Consider the following 17,716-nt stretch of genomic DNA (forward strand, 5'->3'; position numbering starts at 1 on the left):
TCTTGGCAAGGATGCAGAACAATTAAAGCTTTTAGAACTGCTAATGAAAGTGTACAATGGTGTAGTACCTTTGAAAAAGTTTCTTAAAATGTTAAATATATACATTTAATAAGATTCATCATTCCCATTCCTAGGTATTACCCAAGATAAATGAAAGCAAATATTTATACAAAACTTGTACACAAATGTACACAGCACCTTTTATGTAACTGATAAAAAGTGGAAACAACCCAAACATCTATCAACAGGTAAATGAACAAATGGTGGATAATCATATGAAGAAATACTACTTGGTGATAAAAACAAACAAAAAACATGAATAAATTAAAAAATATATGCTGAGTGAAAGAAGCTAGACCAAAAAGTACACCTAACTTATAAGCCCATACATACGGAATTCTAGAAATATTTTTAGGTATAGTGACAGAAATAAGATTCATTCTGTCTACACGTGGCTGAAAAAAAGAATTACAGATACGGAAACTACTGAAGGTATATGCTTATGTTCATTATCTTAACTTTATAAATATATCCAGATATCAAAAGTTATCAAATTGTATACTTTAAATACGTGCAGTTTACTACATGCCAATTATAACTGCAATGAGAACTTTCAGAAATTATATTAGAATACATAAAGTTTGGGTTAAAATAGATGGAAGGGATATTCTGATCTGTATTATTCACTGGTATAAAAAAATAATCTAGTTAACTATAAACTGACCTTTAACCATTTAAAATTTCTGAGTAATCTTTTGATATTCTTGGAAAGAAAATTTAAAAATGTAAAAATAATCTACATTACAACACATCTTCTAAATCCTATTTCTAACACTACTCTGGGGGAGAGTACAGTCTTGGGGGGTACTAGTAATACATCTCCAACTATATACCCTCCTCTCATCCCTCTTGGAGTACATTTTTAGTTTAACAGAAAGGAACACGCTATCTGTATCAGGAAAGGAAATCTCTGGTCTCAGTAGCTATAGATAATAGACATTTATAAGCCAGGCATTGTTCATGCATAAAAGAAGAAGGCTAAAAAGCATTTGTTTTTATTTTCAAATACAAGCAAGCACTTATATATTATACTATACTATACTTCAGATGAAGGGGAGGGTGTGTCTGTGTATAAGTACTGGGAGACAGGGAAAAGAGTAAAGAAGAATGAGGGAGTACTAATGAGCCTATCAATAATTTTGTTCCTCCACATGCAATCCAGTTGAAAAACAACAGGAATGAAATGAATAAATGAGTATTTATAAATGCATAGATTCATTGAACCTATGAACTGTTCATTTTAAGTTATATAGCCTAACCAAGAGAAATTCTTATACATTTAAAACCACATGGTTCAAAGTAATAAACATTGATGACAAAAAGCAAAAAATCCATCAACAGAATTAATGTAAGTTGTTATATAGCCAATGGCATATAAACTAGCAATGTAAATAAATATCCATCTTATGGATGAACACAGGGATGAATTTTTACTCAACAATGAATACCTATAGTATGACTACCTTTATTAAAGTTCAAAACTAGCTGAGTGTAGGTTTTATATTTTTAAGTAAGAACACATGGAATTTCACTTTCCGTGCCTGGCTTATTTTACTTAACACAATGTCCTCCTCTCTCTCTCTCTCTTTCTCTCTCTTTCTTTCTTTCTTTCTTTCTTCTTTCTTTCTTTCTCTCTCTGTCGCTGTCTCTCTCTCTCTTTCTTAATGGCCAGGGAGTATCCCATTGTGTACATATTTCATATTTAATTTGTGCATTCACTTGCTCATGGATAACTCAGCTGACTCTGTATCTTGGCTATAATCAGTAGGGCTGCAATAAACATGAGATGAGAGCCCAGTTATCTCTTTGATATACTACTCCATTTCCTTTGGGAAATGGACAACAGTGGAATAACTGGATCATATGGCAGTTCTATTTTTAGTTTTTTGAGAAATCATACTGTTTTCCCATAACAGACATACTAATTTACATTCTCACTAACAATGTGTTGTTCTTTCTTTGCATCCTTTGCCAGCAGGTTCTTTTTTTCTTTTGTCTTTTTAAATATAGCCATTCTAACTGGGGTAATATGGTATCTCATTTTGGTTTTGATCATCATTTCCCTGATGATTAGTGATGTTGATCATATGCTCATAAAAATGCTGGCGATTTGCATATCCTCTTTTGAAAACTGTATATTCAGCTCATTTGCCAATTTTAAAAATCAGATTTTTTTTGCTTTTTGTTTCCTATGTATTCTGGATATTAATATCTTGTTTGATAAACAGTCTGCAAATATTCTCTTCCATTCTGCAATCTATCTTCATTCTATTGTTTGCTGTGCAGAAGCTTCTTAGTTTGATAAAAACTGTTTTTGCTTCTGTTGCCTGAACTTATGGGGACATACTCCCCAAAATCGTTTCCTATATGGATGTCTTGAAGTTATGTTTCTTATGTTTTCTTCTAGTAGTTTCATATCTTACACTTAGGTCTTTGATTCATATTGAGTTGGCTTTTTTCTTTTTACATGGCAAGAGACAGGGATATAGTTCCATTCTTCTGTATATAGGTATCTACTTTTCTCATCATCATTTATTACAGAAATTATCCTTTCTTCTATGTTTTTTGGTGACTGTCAAATAATTTGGTTGTGAATGTGTGGATTTATTTCTGGATTCTCTCTTCTGTTCCAATGGTCATATCCTGTGGCGGCTATTCATCCCCTTATAATAAATCAATCATTTCAGCTATACCTGGTCCCATCACATTTCTTGTAAAACTTTTCATTTAAATAAATTTATTACAAATTTATCCATGGATAAATATCAAATCAGGAATTATGAATTGAAAATTACCATCCTCAAATTCAAAGCAAGGAAGCATCTGACAGAAAGCTCTGAAATGTTTCTTCCATAGCCTTGTTATTTTATAACTGTACACGAGAGGTCGCCAAACTTCAATAATAGAGCTGTACAACCATAATGAAACACACTATAGATCTGATCTCACCAGGTACTCCAAGTACACCAACCACTTCAACTAGTGGAAATCCCCTTTCCATGTTCAAAGCCCAACACTTAGTAAAAATCATTTCACTAAATCAAATCACTTAATCAATGATTAAGGTGGTATGTAACTTGAAAGACTGAAGGGACATACAGCTAGGCTAATTTGTAATAAATTTAGTAAAAGCTATTTAAATAAGTGAAGAAAATATGTAAAACAAGAATATGCAAAAGCTACTATAGGCATGATTAAGTAAACATCTTCATTTCATTTCTGAATAAAAGAACTAGATATTCAATTTGGAATACTGTTAGGTGGGTTGCCTATATCCTAAGTTTGGCAAATTTCCCTACTTTAAAAAAAAATTATATTTTAAAATATCAGTTCTCTAATGACAATGGAATTACTACTATATATTTTATTTCCAGAAGATTGATGAAATGTTATCTCCTCTGGAATTTCCCTACAATTTACAGGCTTTTATTTTCTTTTTAAAATATCTATTAGATTCAAATACCTAAAACAATAAATTCTCAACATAGATTTGATTTAATTTCTACCTCTTTCCTAGACATGTTTTCGAATCTCTCAAGCACATATTTTTGAATTGAATTTCTGGGTCATAATGTAACTCAATGTTTAATATTTTGAGGAAGGCCCCAACTGCACCATTTTACAATCCCACCAGCAAATGTTTGAGAGTTCCAATTTTCTATATCCTAACACTAGTTATTGTTTTAAATTTTAGCACATCCAATTGGTGTTGAGCATTTTTTGTGTGATTACTATTTGTTTGCATATCTTGTCTGGAGAAATGTCTAAGCAGATGCTTTTTTTAATTTTTCAATTAGGCTGTCTTTTTATTATTGAGTTATTAAGAATTCCTATATAAGTTCTTGATACAAATCCTTTATCAGATGTGATTTATAAAAATTGGCTCCCATTTTATCTTTAAACTTTTTGATGGTGTCCTTTGAACCACAGGAGTTTTTAATTTTGATTAAGTCCATTATCTACTTTTTCTTTTGTCACTTTTTATGTCACATGTAGAAATTATAATGTCCAACTGAAGGGCACAAAGATTATACCTTTTCTTTGTATAAATTTTATAGTTTTGGCTCTTGCTTTTAGGTCTTCTATCCACTTCGAATTCATTTTGTAAAATCAATTAACTGACCAATTATAATTGACCAGTTATGGGATACAGTGATGTTATTATATACATACATAGTGTAGAATGATAAATGAAGCTAATTACTCCATTCATTACTTTAAATACTTATCATTGATTTCTGTCTGATTGCAACTTTAAACCCTTGGACCAATGTCTCCCACTCTCCCTCTCTCCTGTCTTCTGGTAAATACCAGCTTATTATCTGCTTTTATGAGTTTGACTATTTTGGACTTTCCATATAAGTGAGAAAACACATGATTTTGATGTTTCTAAGCCTAGCTTATTTCACTTAGTATAATATCCTCCAAGTTCATTTATACAATCACAAATAACAGAATTTCCTTTTTTAAAGGTTGAACAGTATTCCATTATATATTTTCTTCATTGATTCATCCATTTATGAACACTGAGGCTAATTTCATGTCTTTACTATAGTAAATAATGCTGCAATGAATATGGGAGTGCAGATATCTCTTCCACATAGTGATTTCAACTCCTCAGGCTACATAGTCAGTAGTGAGACTACAGGATCATATTGTAATTCTATTTTTAGTTTTTGAGGAACTTCCATATAGTTTTCCATAATGTCTGTACTAATTTACATTCTCACCAACAGTGTATAAGGGCTCCCTTTTCTCATATACATATGAGTGTATATGGTATAAGTTAGGTCTAATTTATTTCTTTTGCATGTGGATATCCTGTTGTCCAAGAACCATTTGTTGAAAATTCTATTCTTTTCCCAATGAATTGTCTTGAAATACTTGTTAACCACCCCCCCCCCCCGCAAAAAAAATCAATTGACAATAAAGAGGTTTATTTCTGGACTCTGAATTCTATTCCATTGATCTACATAGATACATTCATGCTATTGACTACATTTTCTACAGCTACATAAATAAGTTTAGAAAACTTATTGTATGTTTTCATGTGTGATTACTCCAACTTTATTTTTTTCTTTTTCAAGACTGCTTTGGCCTGAATTATTATTATTATTTTAACTGAATAAAATTTTATACTTGGAAACAAGTTCCTACCTTCCCTCACAAAAAGATTACTATTATTTCGATTATGCAAACTACTGATCAGAAAGTAAAAAATTCATTCTTGGTTGATATAGATTCACAATACCTTTTTTTTCCTCTCTCCCTAAGTGAATCTAGACAAAAATACATGTAAATATACTCAAGAAGGAGTTTAAAACAGAAAGGAAGATATCTGAATCTCGGGTTAAAAAACAACACTATATTTCTTTAAAAATATCATTCTCTTATATAACACAAAAATCCTGTAAACATATTACCCAGTTCTTGCTTTCTTTGTGAAACACTAATACTGTAAATTCTTTGTAGCACCACAATCCAAGATTTTTCATTTTTCCTTATATCCTATATCAACAAAGTAATAAAAAATTGTCTTATGAATATGAAATAGCAATCTTTAAAAAATTATAAATACACCCATCTACAAGGTTGCTGTGCATACAGACACACACATATACATATATATTTTTCTTTTTACACTATCCGACTGCTAACAATCATTGCTTTAAAAAATATTGAACATTTTATTGCAAAAAAAAATCCAGAGTTCCTTAGGGTAAAAAAGGTCAGGTGTAGCCAATGAATGTTGTCAACTGACAGATTTCTATCATGCCTCATCTTCCCCTTTACAAACATTTTACAGATAACTTCAAAGAAAATGTATTAACTGACGCCCTGAAAGAAGTGTGTGTTTATGTGTGTGTATTTATTAAACTCTGATTTAGTATCTTAGAGCTCTGATTAAAAGATCATATGCCAAGGAAGGAATGTATAGGAAGTGAAAATCTAAAATGCTTGCTAAACAAAAATGGTGAAAATAAGATCGGACTGTACTTGAAATCAAAGGAATTAACCAATATACTCTTGACTGTATTAGTTGATGCAAAATGAAGCCTAGTCTAATGAGACTTCAAAATGATTTGGTAAACTGATTACAATAAGATTTAGGGGTTGTTTTCTACATTTGTGGCAATAAATTTTTATACTAGTCTTACACTAAATAATAAATATTACTTGATGGGATATCTAGATATCAAATTGACATTAAGGATCATAGTGTTTTCTCCAAAGCTACCAAATTCCAAGAACAGAGAATATCAATTTAGCTGATGATCAATCAGTCCATTACTTCAACTCTACTGGATATGTGTTGGTGGTGATAACAACAATAACAATAATTAAACTTAATTTCTAGGGTTAATACAGGATTAAATGTTGGAATGAATGTATACTGCTTAGCCTAGTGCCTGGGACAAAGTAAGGTCTCACTGAGTGACAGGCTTTTATGAATAGCAGTAATTTCTTGTTATTCAAAAATATAAGATTCCAAGGAGCCAGAAATGCACTGATTTGCTAAATTACACCATGAACAATCATCAAACTAAAAGACTAGGAAAACAATTATTTAGACAACATTTGTAACAAAAATTGTGACTTTCTTAATTTAATATAACCATTTTTATTTGTTTACTAATGAAAGATTTCAGTACAAAACCATCAAAAGCATCTTTTTTTCTAACTCTGTGATTGGATTCCTTAAAACAAACAAAATATCAAATTCCTTAAAACAAACAAACACTATCAAAGAACGGTAGAAAGCAAAAAAATTTAAAAATGCTCTCCTTCCCCTTCCTCTTAATTTCACTCCCCACTGATAAAAATTTGAAAGCCCTTTTAAATCTTTTCTTATGGACAAACACCATAAGAAATTAAATCAATCAACTTGGCCACAATAACATAATAATCAAAAGATGATGATTTTTTGTGGTGCTGAGGATTAAATCCAGGTCCTTTACATGCTAGGCAAGTGCTCTATCACTGAGCAACATCCTTCCAGCTGTCAAAAGATCATATGATCAATCACTTTCCTATACTCAAATTATAAAACTACAGGAAGACTATCCTATTCACAATTACCTTAAAAAAAAAACACTTGGGAATTAATCTAACAATGGAGTGAAGGGCCTCTATTATGAAAAGTAACAGAATGATGAAGAAAGAAACTGAAGAAGACCTTAGAAAATGGAAAGATGTCTCATGTTCTTGGATAAGCAGAATTAACATTGTAAAAATGGCATACTACCAAAAGCAATATACGAATATACCAACGATATTCTTCACAGAACTGGGAAAAAAAAACAACAGTTCTAAAACTCATTTGGAAAAATAAGAGACCCAGAATAGCCAAAGTAATTCATAGTGAGAAGAGTGAAGAGGGAAGGCATACAACACTGAACCTCAAATTATACTAAAGATCTACAGTAACAAAGACAGCATGGTACTAACACCAAAAGAGACATATATGACCAATGCTCACACAGAATACAGTCATCTGATACTAGACGGAGGTGCCAAAAACATACACTGGAGAAAAGACAGCCTTTTTAATAAATGGTGCTGAGGAAACTGAATATCCATTTGTAGAAGAATGAAACTTGACCCCTACCTCTCACTCCACACAAAAATCAACTCAAAGTGGATCAAAGACTTAAGAATTAGATCAGAAACTCTGCAACTGACAGAAAAAAATGCAGGTCAACACTCCAACATATTGGAACAGGCATTAATTTTCTTTTGTAACCAGAGTTTCAAAGCACAAGATATAAACCAAAAATCAATAAATGGGATAGCATCACATTAAAAAGCTTCTACAGAGCAAAGGAAACAAGAGTGTGAAGAGCGAGCCTACAGAATGGGAGAAGATCTTTGTCACCTGCTCCTCAGGCCATTAGTATCCAAAATATGTAAAGAACTCAAAAAACTTAATACCAAAAAAAAAAAAAAAAATCAAACAACCCAAGTAGTAAATGGGCAAAAAAACTAAACAGACATTTCTCAAAAGGAGAAACGCAAATGGCCGAAAAATACATTAAAAAATGTTCAACATTTCTAGCCATCAGGAAATACAAATCAAAACTACATTAAGATTTCATCTCTATTTAGAATGACAATTATCAAGAACACAAGTAATAATAAATGTTGGTAGGATGAAGGTATACACATACATTGTTGGTAGGCCTGCAAATTAGTGCAACCACTCTGGAAAGCTATACAGAAATTCCTTAATTAGGAAGGATAGTAGAATGAAACTGACATTATTACCTTATGTACATATATGACTGCACGACCAAAGTAATACTATAACATGTACAACTAGAAAAACGATAAATTATACCCCATTTATGTATAATATATCAAAGTACATAAATGAATTCTACTGTCATGTATAACGAATTAAAACACATAAAAAATATTTTAAAAAAACAGGAATGGAACAACAATGTGACCCAACTATCCCACTCCTAGGTGTATATCCAAAAGATCCAAAATCAACATACTATATGGTTACAGCATATCAATGTTTTTAGCACAATTCATAACAGCCTAGCTATGGAAACAACCTAGATGAATGGATGAAGAAAATATGGTGTATATATACAATGGTGTATAACTCATGAAGAAAAATAACATTATGACGTTTGCTAGAAAACAGGTAGAACAGAAGCCCATCATGCTAAATGAAATAAGTAATATCCAGAAAGTCAAAGGTCAAACGTTTTCTCTAATAAGCAGAAGCTAATCCAAAATGGGGGGGAAGTGTGTGCCTGTGTAGGTTGGTGGGTGGGTTCCATTAAAATAGAGAGAGATTGGTGGAATGTAAAGAGGAATAGAGGAGGTGGGAGGAGAGAATGGGATAAGCGAAGAACAGCGGGATGAATCTGACATAATTCTCTTATGTACATACACAGTGAACTAACTTTTATTTATAACCACAGGTACTAATTAAAAAAAATATAAGTAAATAGCAGAAAGATCACTAAAGTAGAGGAAAGGGAACGGGTGAGGGAGGAAGGAAGGAAGGAAGGGAAAGGGAAATTACTAAAGATTGAATTAGAGAGTAAATTCTATTCTACGCTCTTGTATCAAAATGAATCCTATTCTTATATATACCTAAAAGGAACTAATAAAAAAATTTAAAAGATTATCTAAATCTCACTGTGTTTTATCTTCAAATTTCTTACATAAAGTTTCAATTAGAGATATGATTTTACTACTTCTTATCTATGTAAAAGCTATCTATCCCAATGTCATAATTAATTAATTATCACTGAAAAAACTAACACTTCAGTAAAATTGTTTTACAAAAGAAAAGAACTTTGTCACATAAAAATTTATTATTGCAAATAATTTAATGTCACTATCTTCAATGTTAGCATACCAAATTTAGAAGACAGTTTTTACAACTATAATTACTAAAACTAGAGAAGCTACTGAAATTCTATCAAGAGGTAGAAATTTGACTAATTCTGCCCTAAAACTCTTTCTTTCAAAAGCAATGGTCAAATTATTACTAAAATATAAGTTAATGTTTATGGAAAAAATGAAAGTATATTTCTAGGCATATTAATACATTTTAAAATCTTTAAAATCTTACAAAAGGTTGTTTCCCCCCAACTCTCAGTTTTGTGATGTTTTAATCCAGAAAATAAACTTGGAACTGTAGTTAACCTTTCCTTACTTAAAATTTAAATTCAGAGAAAATACGAGTAAAACCTACAGCAATTCTAGGTCTGGAAGTGCTTCAACTTTAATCCATTTGGGCAATTCTGGGGGACATTTGTCACTTATTAAGAGAATCAATCATCAAATGTTGAGAAGCCAATGTCATGTAAACTTCTTTTGAAAAGCAATGTCACTTTACCTTAATGATATTATTTTTTTCAGAATCTTATTATGAAACTCAAAATATAATCATAGATGAAATCTATGTAGTCATTAAAAATACACTTCTGGACATGAGAAAATATTCATATTTATATAACTATTTTTAATAATGTGACATAGCAGTAATGATTGTTCTTTTCTTTAAATATGTGTGTGCTTTCTTAAGTCTTCTTCAATGAGCATATAAAATTATATTATAAAAGTAACTGTCGTTAAAAAATATTACCCTTGGTGCTGAGGTTGTGCCTCAGTGGTAGAGTGCTTGCCTATCATGTGCGAGGCAGTGGGTTTGATTCTCAGCACTACATATAAATAAAATAAAGGTCCACTGAAAACTAAAAAATCTTTTTTAAAAAAAATCACCCTTACCAGTATTACAAAAGCTTTCTCTCGTTTTTAAATAATTCCATTTCTATGCCTGATGGCAGAGGTGCCAAATGACAATGTTATGTCGGTGAATATATGTCTGGTACAGCTTTTTCCCAGACATTTGATTTTTCACCACACATATGAAACCACATCAGATATATTGGGGTTTACTATGTCTACTATGTGTTTAGGAAGATATAAATCTATACTTAAATTAGAATTAAACTAGTATATGTTTAAGAAAAAAAAATCGTATTATCCAAAAGTTCTAACATAATTTTTCTTTTCTTAAATGCTGTGAAATCCAAGCCTCTTTTAGCTATACAGAGATCAACTGATATAAAATTCTTATCTGATAATTCTGTAAATAAAATTAATCTCAGAAAGTTATGTTGTGCATGCCAGAAGTGATTTTTCATGACTTTGTTTTATTCTAATTTGAATTTGATTCTAAATATTTTATGAACACTTTCTTATTAGAGGACCTAGAGGAACATTAAAAAGGGTAGCTAGCTGGGGCTGGGGTTGTGGCTCAGTGGCAGCGCGCTCGCCTGGCATGCGTGAGGCACTGGGTTTGATCCTCAGCACCACAAAAATGAAAAATAAAGATATTGTGTCCACCTAAAACTGAAAAATAAAATTTTTTTTTTTTTAAAGGGTAGCTAGGGGCTGGGATGTGGTTCAGTGGTAGAGCACTTGCCTAGCATATGTGAGGCCCTGAGTTTGATTCTCAGCACCACATATAAATAAAATAAAGGTCCATTTATAACTAAAATAAATATATAAACATTTTGAAAAGGGAGTAGCTAGAATTAGATAAAGTTGTTCAATTTATAAAACTGAGTTATTCATGCTATAAATTACTAGCATGAACATCTGAGCCAATAAAATTTAATAAACAACATATACAACAACCACATCTACTTATAAATTCCCAGGTAATTTCAAAATCATGAAAAGGTAATGATCTAGCAGCTTAAATTAAATTCAAACCTTTACTGAAATCTGCTTTGTACCTTTAGACATTAAAACATGACAATAAATGAAGTCCCTGCTTACAAAGTTTAACTGCTGCAAATCTACCACATAAAAAGCTTTATGCAATTTGCTATATGATTATCCACTTTCAGTTTCCACTTAAATTCAGAGAAAGGTATCTAAAGCCCTGATTAAAGTTAACAGTTTCTACTGAAATCTAAAGTTAAATTAGAAAAAAATTAAATTATAATGACTAAAAGTGGCACAAACAAGCTCTAGATAAAGGTTCATAAGATATTATGGCAGATACAAGGTATGGACTTACCAAATAAGTTGAGCAATTTTATTTGGATCATGTATGAATTAATTAATAACAAAATAAATCATTGCAAAATTTAAAAATAATTTGTAGAGAAATGATACAATTCTAATGAACAAATGTTTATGACAAATAGAACAGCAACATGCCTAAAGAATTATAGCATATGAATTCAAGTATATCAAGTGAAAGCCTAGGGATATAAGAAATACTAAATGGCTGTACTAGACTAGTGGTCAGGAAACTATAGAACCCACTCTGTTTCAACAGGGCTCAAGAATTAAGAATTAATTTTTACTGATTTGTAATCAACTTGGTGATATGGAATATTAAATTGAACTACAATTAAAGAAATATTTATACCTCCCAAAAAAGCATTTATTCTTCTGCTTAATATACCTACATTACAAATAAAAACAATTGTGCTCATTTCCTATTACATTTTTATTAATAAAAAAAGAATGCAAATATGTTTTCTCTTTCATTATTTAAGTACATATATAACATCTTTGATTCTGCCTTTTGGCCCACAAAGCCTAAAATATTTTATATAGCTCTTAATAGAAATAGTTTGCCCAATTCTGTATTACAGCACTATTAATTTTAATAGTGGGAAGTATTTTTAGACTTTTAGAAAATAAAGAGAAGTCTCAGCTGAAAATTGTAAAAAATTTTATGGACAGTAAGGAAGATCAAGGATCTCACACTGGTCTTTTCAACCACATGTGCACACAATGACAACTAGCAAAATCCCCTTGACTAAAAGAAAAAACATTTTTATAGAATGAAGTATAAAGCTTTAAAATAACTTGATTGTAGTCCTATGCTCAATGCTTGAAATTATAGAGAATTATGGCTCAGCATAATAAAAGCTGATTTCTAGCTGTCCAAATATACAATGGGCTGCATCTCAAAGTAGTAATCTAACGCTTTGAAACAGATCCCTTTCTTTCATCAGACACAGAAAATAGACTTTCCAGAATTATTCAACATGAAGAGAACTCAATTATTAGTGGGTTCTTTTACCTGCTCTACACCTGAATTTGCTACATGATCTTGAATCACTTTCTCCATTTTTTAAGTTTCTTGCACATGTGTGTTTGTGTTTGTGATATATTACTAAAACAGCATCAAAATTACTTTCAGTTAAAAACTCAAATTCAATCTTCTCACCTTGATTATTTCTACCAACTGATCCACACCACTGTCCCCTGGAAATATTGGTTGTCCTAGTAACAGCTCAGCCAACACACAGCCTGCAGACCATACATCTGAAGAGAACATAAAGATTTATTAGACTCTGAAACTTAAGTTGAAAAAAAAATGTATATATTTTCTAATTTTACTTAAATTACGCTGATCACAAAGCAAATATCACAAGGATTGTATAATCCTAAACAGGATTTTAAAAAATACAAAAAATTTCCCAATTCAATTTTAAATTAGTGTTACACTTAACAAGGATGAAATAAGGCCAATAAGAATATTCCAATAAAGCATAAAGTATCATTTTCAACTACCAGGTCTTCAAGAGAGGATTAAAGTTCCAAAGCCACAGAATGACTGTGTACTTCTCTACTTAAAAACAGTCAAAGTGACACAATCTCTGCATGTTAGGAGATGCTTACAGAGGAGGAGCAATACAGGGTTCAAACTCCCACAGACACTGTTTTTTAAACCAATGAAAATTGTGACTTTTAAATGGTTGACTTTTATGTGACATGACTGACAGAGAAATATGCTTAAATATATTATCATTCTAAATGCAAAGTAATGGCAAAGACAGAGAGGTATATATTTCATTTCATAAATCATCAAAAATAATTCATTTTTAAGTCAAAATGGGTATCCCAAATAGAAAACTTTTAAAAATAATGTAATCAATAAATTGAATAACAGTAAATTTTAAAAATTAATTTAAAGCAAACATCTGGCTTATCTAGTATATTCCTGGTTTATATCTATTATCCTTGACTAATCATTAATAACACCCTCTTTCTGCCAAAAAAATATGTGAAGATAAATTAACTGATATAAGTGATCACTACAGTTAAATTCTACTATTAACATTTCCTGCAAAGAAAAGCTATTTTTCAGTTTTCAGGTTTCTGAGATTCCTGGGGTTTGTATGTACCAAGACTGAAGTACTTTAGGGAGATGAACATATATTACTGCTATATCAAGACTGAAGTACTTTAGGGTGGTGAACATATATTAGTGCTAGATAGGTTTTTCTATCTACACGTAGGGAAGGAGAATAATAGTGAATGGTATGGAGATAGTACATCTCAAGAGGGATTCAAAAATCTCTGCTCAAGTGATTACTTTTATTGACCTAAAACAAGTCATAGATTTCATTTGAGAAAATTCAAGTTGATTTTGTTCAGCTCCAAGTAATGACAGTCAAGACACTGGTTCTATAATGTAGACCAAGACAGTCAGTCCTATGTGTTACCTTAAGAAACTGCTCAATGGAACAAATGTGAAAACCTACTAGAAACTCTTTATTTCACTCAAAGCCAATTGTACTAAATTTTACAGATCCAAATGGAAAAGTACATCTTACTAAATATTTTATTTTGATTCAAGTTTTAAATATTTCCTTCCTATCTGATTAGACAGAAGTTAGTGTGCACCTACTTTTTTCCTTAATAATACTGAATAATTCATCTCATAAGGCAAGGTCAGAAAAATTACTGGGGAATGCATTAAAAAAACAACCGAGAATGTAATAGGAGGATTCAATATAAATATGGAAAACATGAAATAAAATCAAGGAATACTATTACCTAGTAGTTCTCACCAAAATTAAAAATCAAAAAATTAGGTGACAACTATACTAAGTACCCTTTGATTCATGTTAAGTCAGTCAAAATACTAAAACCAGGTGTTATGGTTTAGATGCAGTGACCCCCAAAAGCTGATGTGTAAGACAATGCAAGAGATTTGGAGGAGACATGATTGGGTCATAGTCCTACCCTCATCAGTGAATTAAACCTCTAATGGGATGAAATGAGTGGTAACTGGAGGCAGGTGGGGTATGGCTGCAGGAAGTGGTTCATTGGAGGTGTAGTTATGGAGTATATATTGGTATCTGGTGAGTAAAGTTTTTCTCTCTGCTTCCTGATCACCATGTGAGCTGCTTCTCTCTGCCACATTCTTCCACCATGTTGTTCTGTGTCACCCCTAGGAATAAAGCCAGCTATCTATGGATACTATGAGACTTCCAAAACCATGAGTCCCTAAATAAACCTTCCTTCTTTACAATTGTTCTCACCAGATCCTTTACTCACAATGAGAAAAGCTGACTAAAACACCAGGGGGATACCACAACTCTTTTGTTCTTACTTCACAGGACAAAATGGGAAACTCTCCAAACAGAATAAAAATTCAACTAAACAATAGGTTCACGCCCCCCCCCCCCAAAGGGTTCTGGTCCATTGAAATTTAGTTATTTGGGGTTTGAGACACAGTGGCATTCTGTTTCATACTTAACTCTTATTCAGGCATGATAAATGTAAACAACATGATAAATGTAAACAGAAATGATAAATGTCAAAGGAAAAGCTGCTGATAGCAGAGCCCTAGACCTGGAATCCACCTTTAATTCCCAGTGAAGACAACACTGTCTCAAAGTCACAGAATAACAGCTTCTTCAAGAGTCCATATTGCTTAACTATCCTAAAAAGAAAGCCTTTGTTCTAATTCATTCATCTCTCAGTAAGATAATATAATCAGTCTTAAGTGATTATCATTTCTAACATTATTCTTAAAAATGTTCCTGTATTAGTATACTTCAAAATATCCCCTTTTTTGGGGGGGGGTGTTTACAATTTTTTCAGAGCCTTAAGAGGCAGATCAAATCTAGGTTTGCTAGGGCTTCAAAATCCCTAGTTTATATAGACATTCCATGTGGTAGATGATAAGAGTTATGAGACTTTTTCGGATGAACCAAAGTGCATTTATTTTAGGTGACCTGGGCACAACTCATTCCTGTGTCATTTCTGAAGATCATTAGTATCACATATTTGAATAAAATATAAAGTAGCTAAAAAAAATTCAATGAGATTTCCAAAGACAAATAGGTAAAATTTACTCTAGGGGCCATTCAAATTAACAAATGCCACAGAAAGAACATCACTTTACATTTCTATAGCACTTTCACAAATATTTTATGGACTCTCACAGACACTAACAAAGGTAGGTAGAACTGTTAATATCTAATTTCCATCTTACAGCTCAGCTCAGCACAATATTACAAGATTTGGAAGTCAAATCCAGGTTGAACTCAGGGAAAATACTCTTTGTACCACTTCTCATTTGTCTTTTAACATATTACCACATAACACAGACATTAGCATTACATACACACAGTGTTATATTCTCTCTCCCTTTGTGCAGCAGTTCTCAAAGTGTGCTCTGTAGAACCCTAGGTCTTCTGGATATTTTCAGAGGTCCTGGAGAGCAAACCTATTTTCTTAAAGAATATGCTATTTCACTGGGTAGAAATTTGCACTTGATGGTACAAAACAAATGCTAGATGAAACTCTAGTACCTTGGAACAAATGAAAATGTAATCCAGCATATCCCTTTTTGGCAAAATGAAAATGAAAATGTGTTTCTATTTAAGGAGTTTGTTCATATTAGAGAATTTTTATTTGTATCATAAAGCCAAAAAGTTTCCAAAATTGTTGTTCTTTTTCTTTCTTTTTTTAAGTTTTCGGTACTCCAGGGTTTTTAGGGGGCTGTGTATTTATTCTTTTCTATGTTCCAATTTTGGACTACAGAATTCTAATCAGAAAAAACATAAAAGAATAAAATAATTTTTTGTGTCCACTTGCACCATATAGCCTAAGCTTGCCCCTTGTTTCTTAGTTTCCTATTCATGTACAGCTGTTCATGTATGGTCTGTATTTTAACCAGGGTGCTAAAATGGGGAAGAAAAGGTCAATAGAGACTCCAATTAATTGTCTCCATTCATATCCTTCAATCACTAAACATCTCTGCTACAGACTTCTAAAGAATCAGTGAGCTGGACGCTGGGGTTGTACCTCAACCTTGCCTCGTATAAGTGAGGCACTGGCTTCAATCCTCAGCACCACATAAAATAAATAAAGAAAGGTATCGTGTCCATTTACAACTAAAAATAATTAAAAAAAAAAAAGAATCAGTGATCTTGGTTGAACTGCTAATGATTTATGCTGACCTGAAGTTAAATAACCAAAATAAGACAGCATGGGATGAATTCAATAATATGGTCAGCCTATCACCTGTGTTATTAACAATGAAATAACATTAAATTCTCTAACTGGCAATCAAGCTCAGAACTGAACATTTCATGCAAATTTAAGAAAGGTATACAACTTAGGATTTGAACCATTAATAAGGTAAAAACAAATATATAACCAACTATAGCTTTATAATTTTAGTACTCAAAAAAATCCTAAAGATTACAAAGTGTATCATAAATTCTTAAATGTAAAATTTAAATATATGTATGTATATTTCTACATTTCATCTTTAAGAAAAAATATAGGTAACACCCTTCTTTCTAGGCCAGTGAAAGTAGATTGATAATAATGATTGTTAAAATCAAGATGCAACTAATAATTATAAACATTATATTCAGATTCAGAACTTACCTATACTAGAGGTATAATCAGTGGCTCCAAAGATCAACTCTGGTGCCCTATAGTACCGAGAACAAATATATGAAACATTGGGTTCTCCTCGGACCAGCTGCTTTGCACTATAAAAATATAAAAAATAAAAAGTGTTTAAAATTTAAACTTTAAAGGAACTTATAATTATCATGCACAATACCAAATGTTTATCTTTTAAGCTTCATATCATTCCAATCATCCAATATACAAAAGAGAAAATATGAACCATAACTATCCCAACCTACAATTTTCTCACATTTTTTTTTCAGTAAAATAGAACAGAGATTTTAAAAGGCAGAGTAGCTCAATTGTTGCCTAATAAAAAAGAGATTAAAAAGTCAGAAAAGAATAAATGTTGAATTTCTTCTGATTCTGTTTCCCAAATTCTACTTCTAAAATATTAAGATGGAAGGGCACAAAATGAAGAGACACCTCTCTC

General features: G+C 31.6%; 1 protein-coding gene across 1 annotated transcript in view; it reads right to left on the reverse strand.

Annotated features, from left to right (window-relative positions):
* Window positions 1–17,716, reverse strand: part of Gsk3b (glycogen synthase kinase 3 beta) — a 160,987-nt gene that overhangs the window by 38,700 nt on the left and 104,571 nt on the right. The window contains exons 6-7 of the mRNA XM_026393932.2: window positions 17,257–17,363; window positions 12,788–12,885 (exon numbers count right to left, since the gene is read on the reverse strand). Coding sequence (XP_026249717.1) covers window positions 12,788–12,885; window positions 17,257–17,363 — 205 coding nt within the window. The remainder of the gene's footprint in view (window positions 1–12,787; window positions 12,886–17,256; window positions 17,364–17,716) is intronic.

Source organism: Urocitellus parryii, chromosome 2 (assembly GCF_045843805.1).
Source record: "Urocitellus parryii isolate mUroPar1 chromosome 2, mUroPar1.hap1, whole genome shotgun sequence".
NCBI lineage: Eukaryota > Metazoa > Chordata > Mammalia > Rodentia > Sciuridae > Urocitellus > Urocitellus parryii.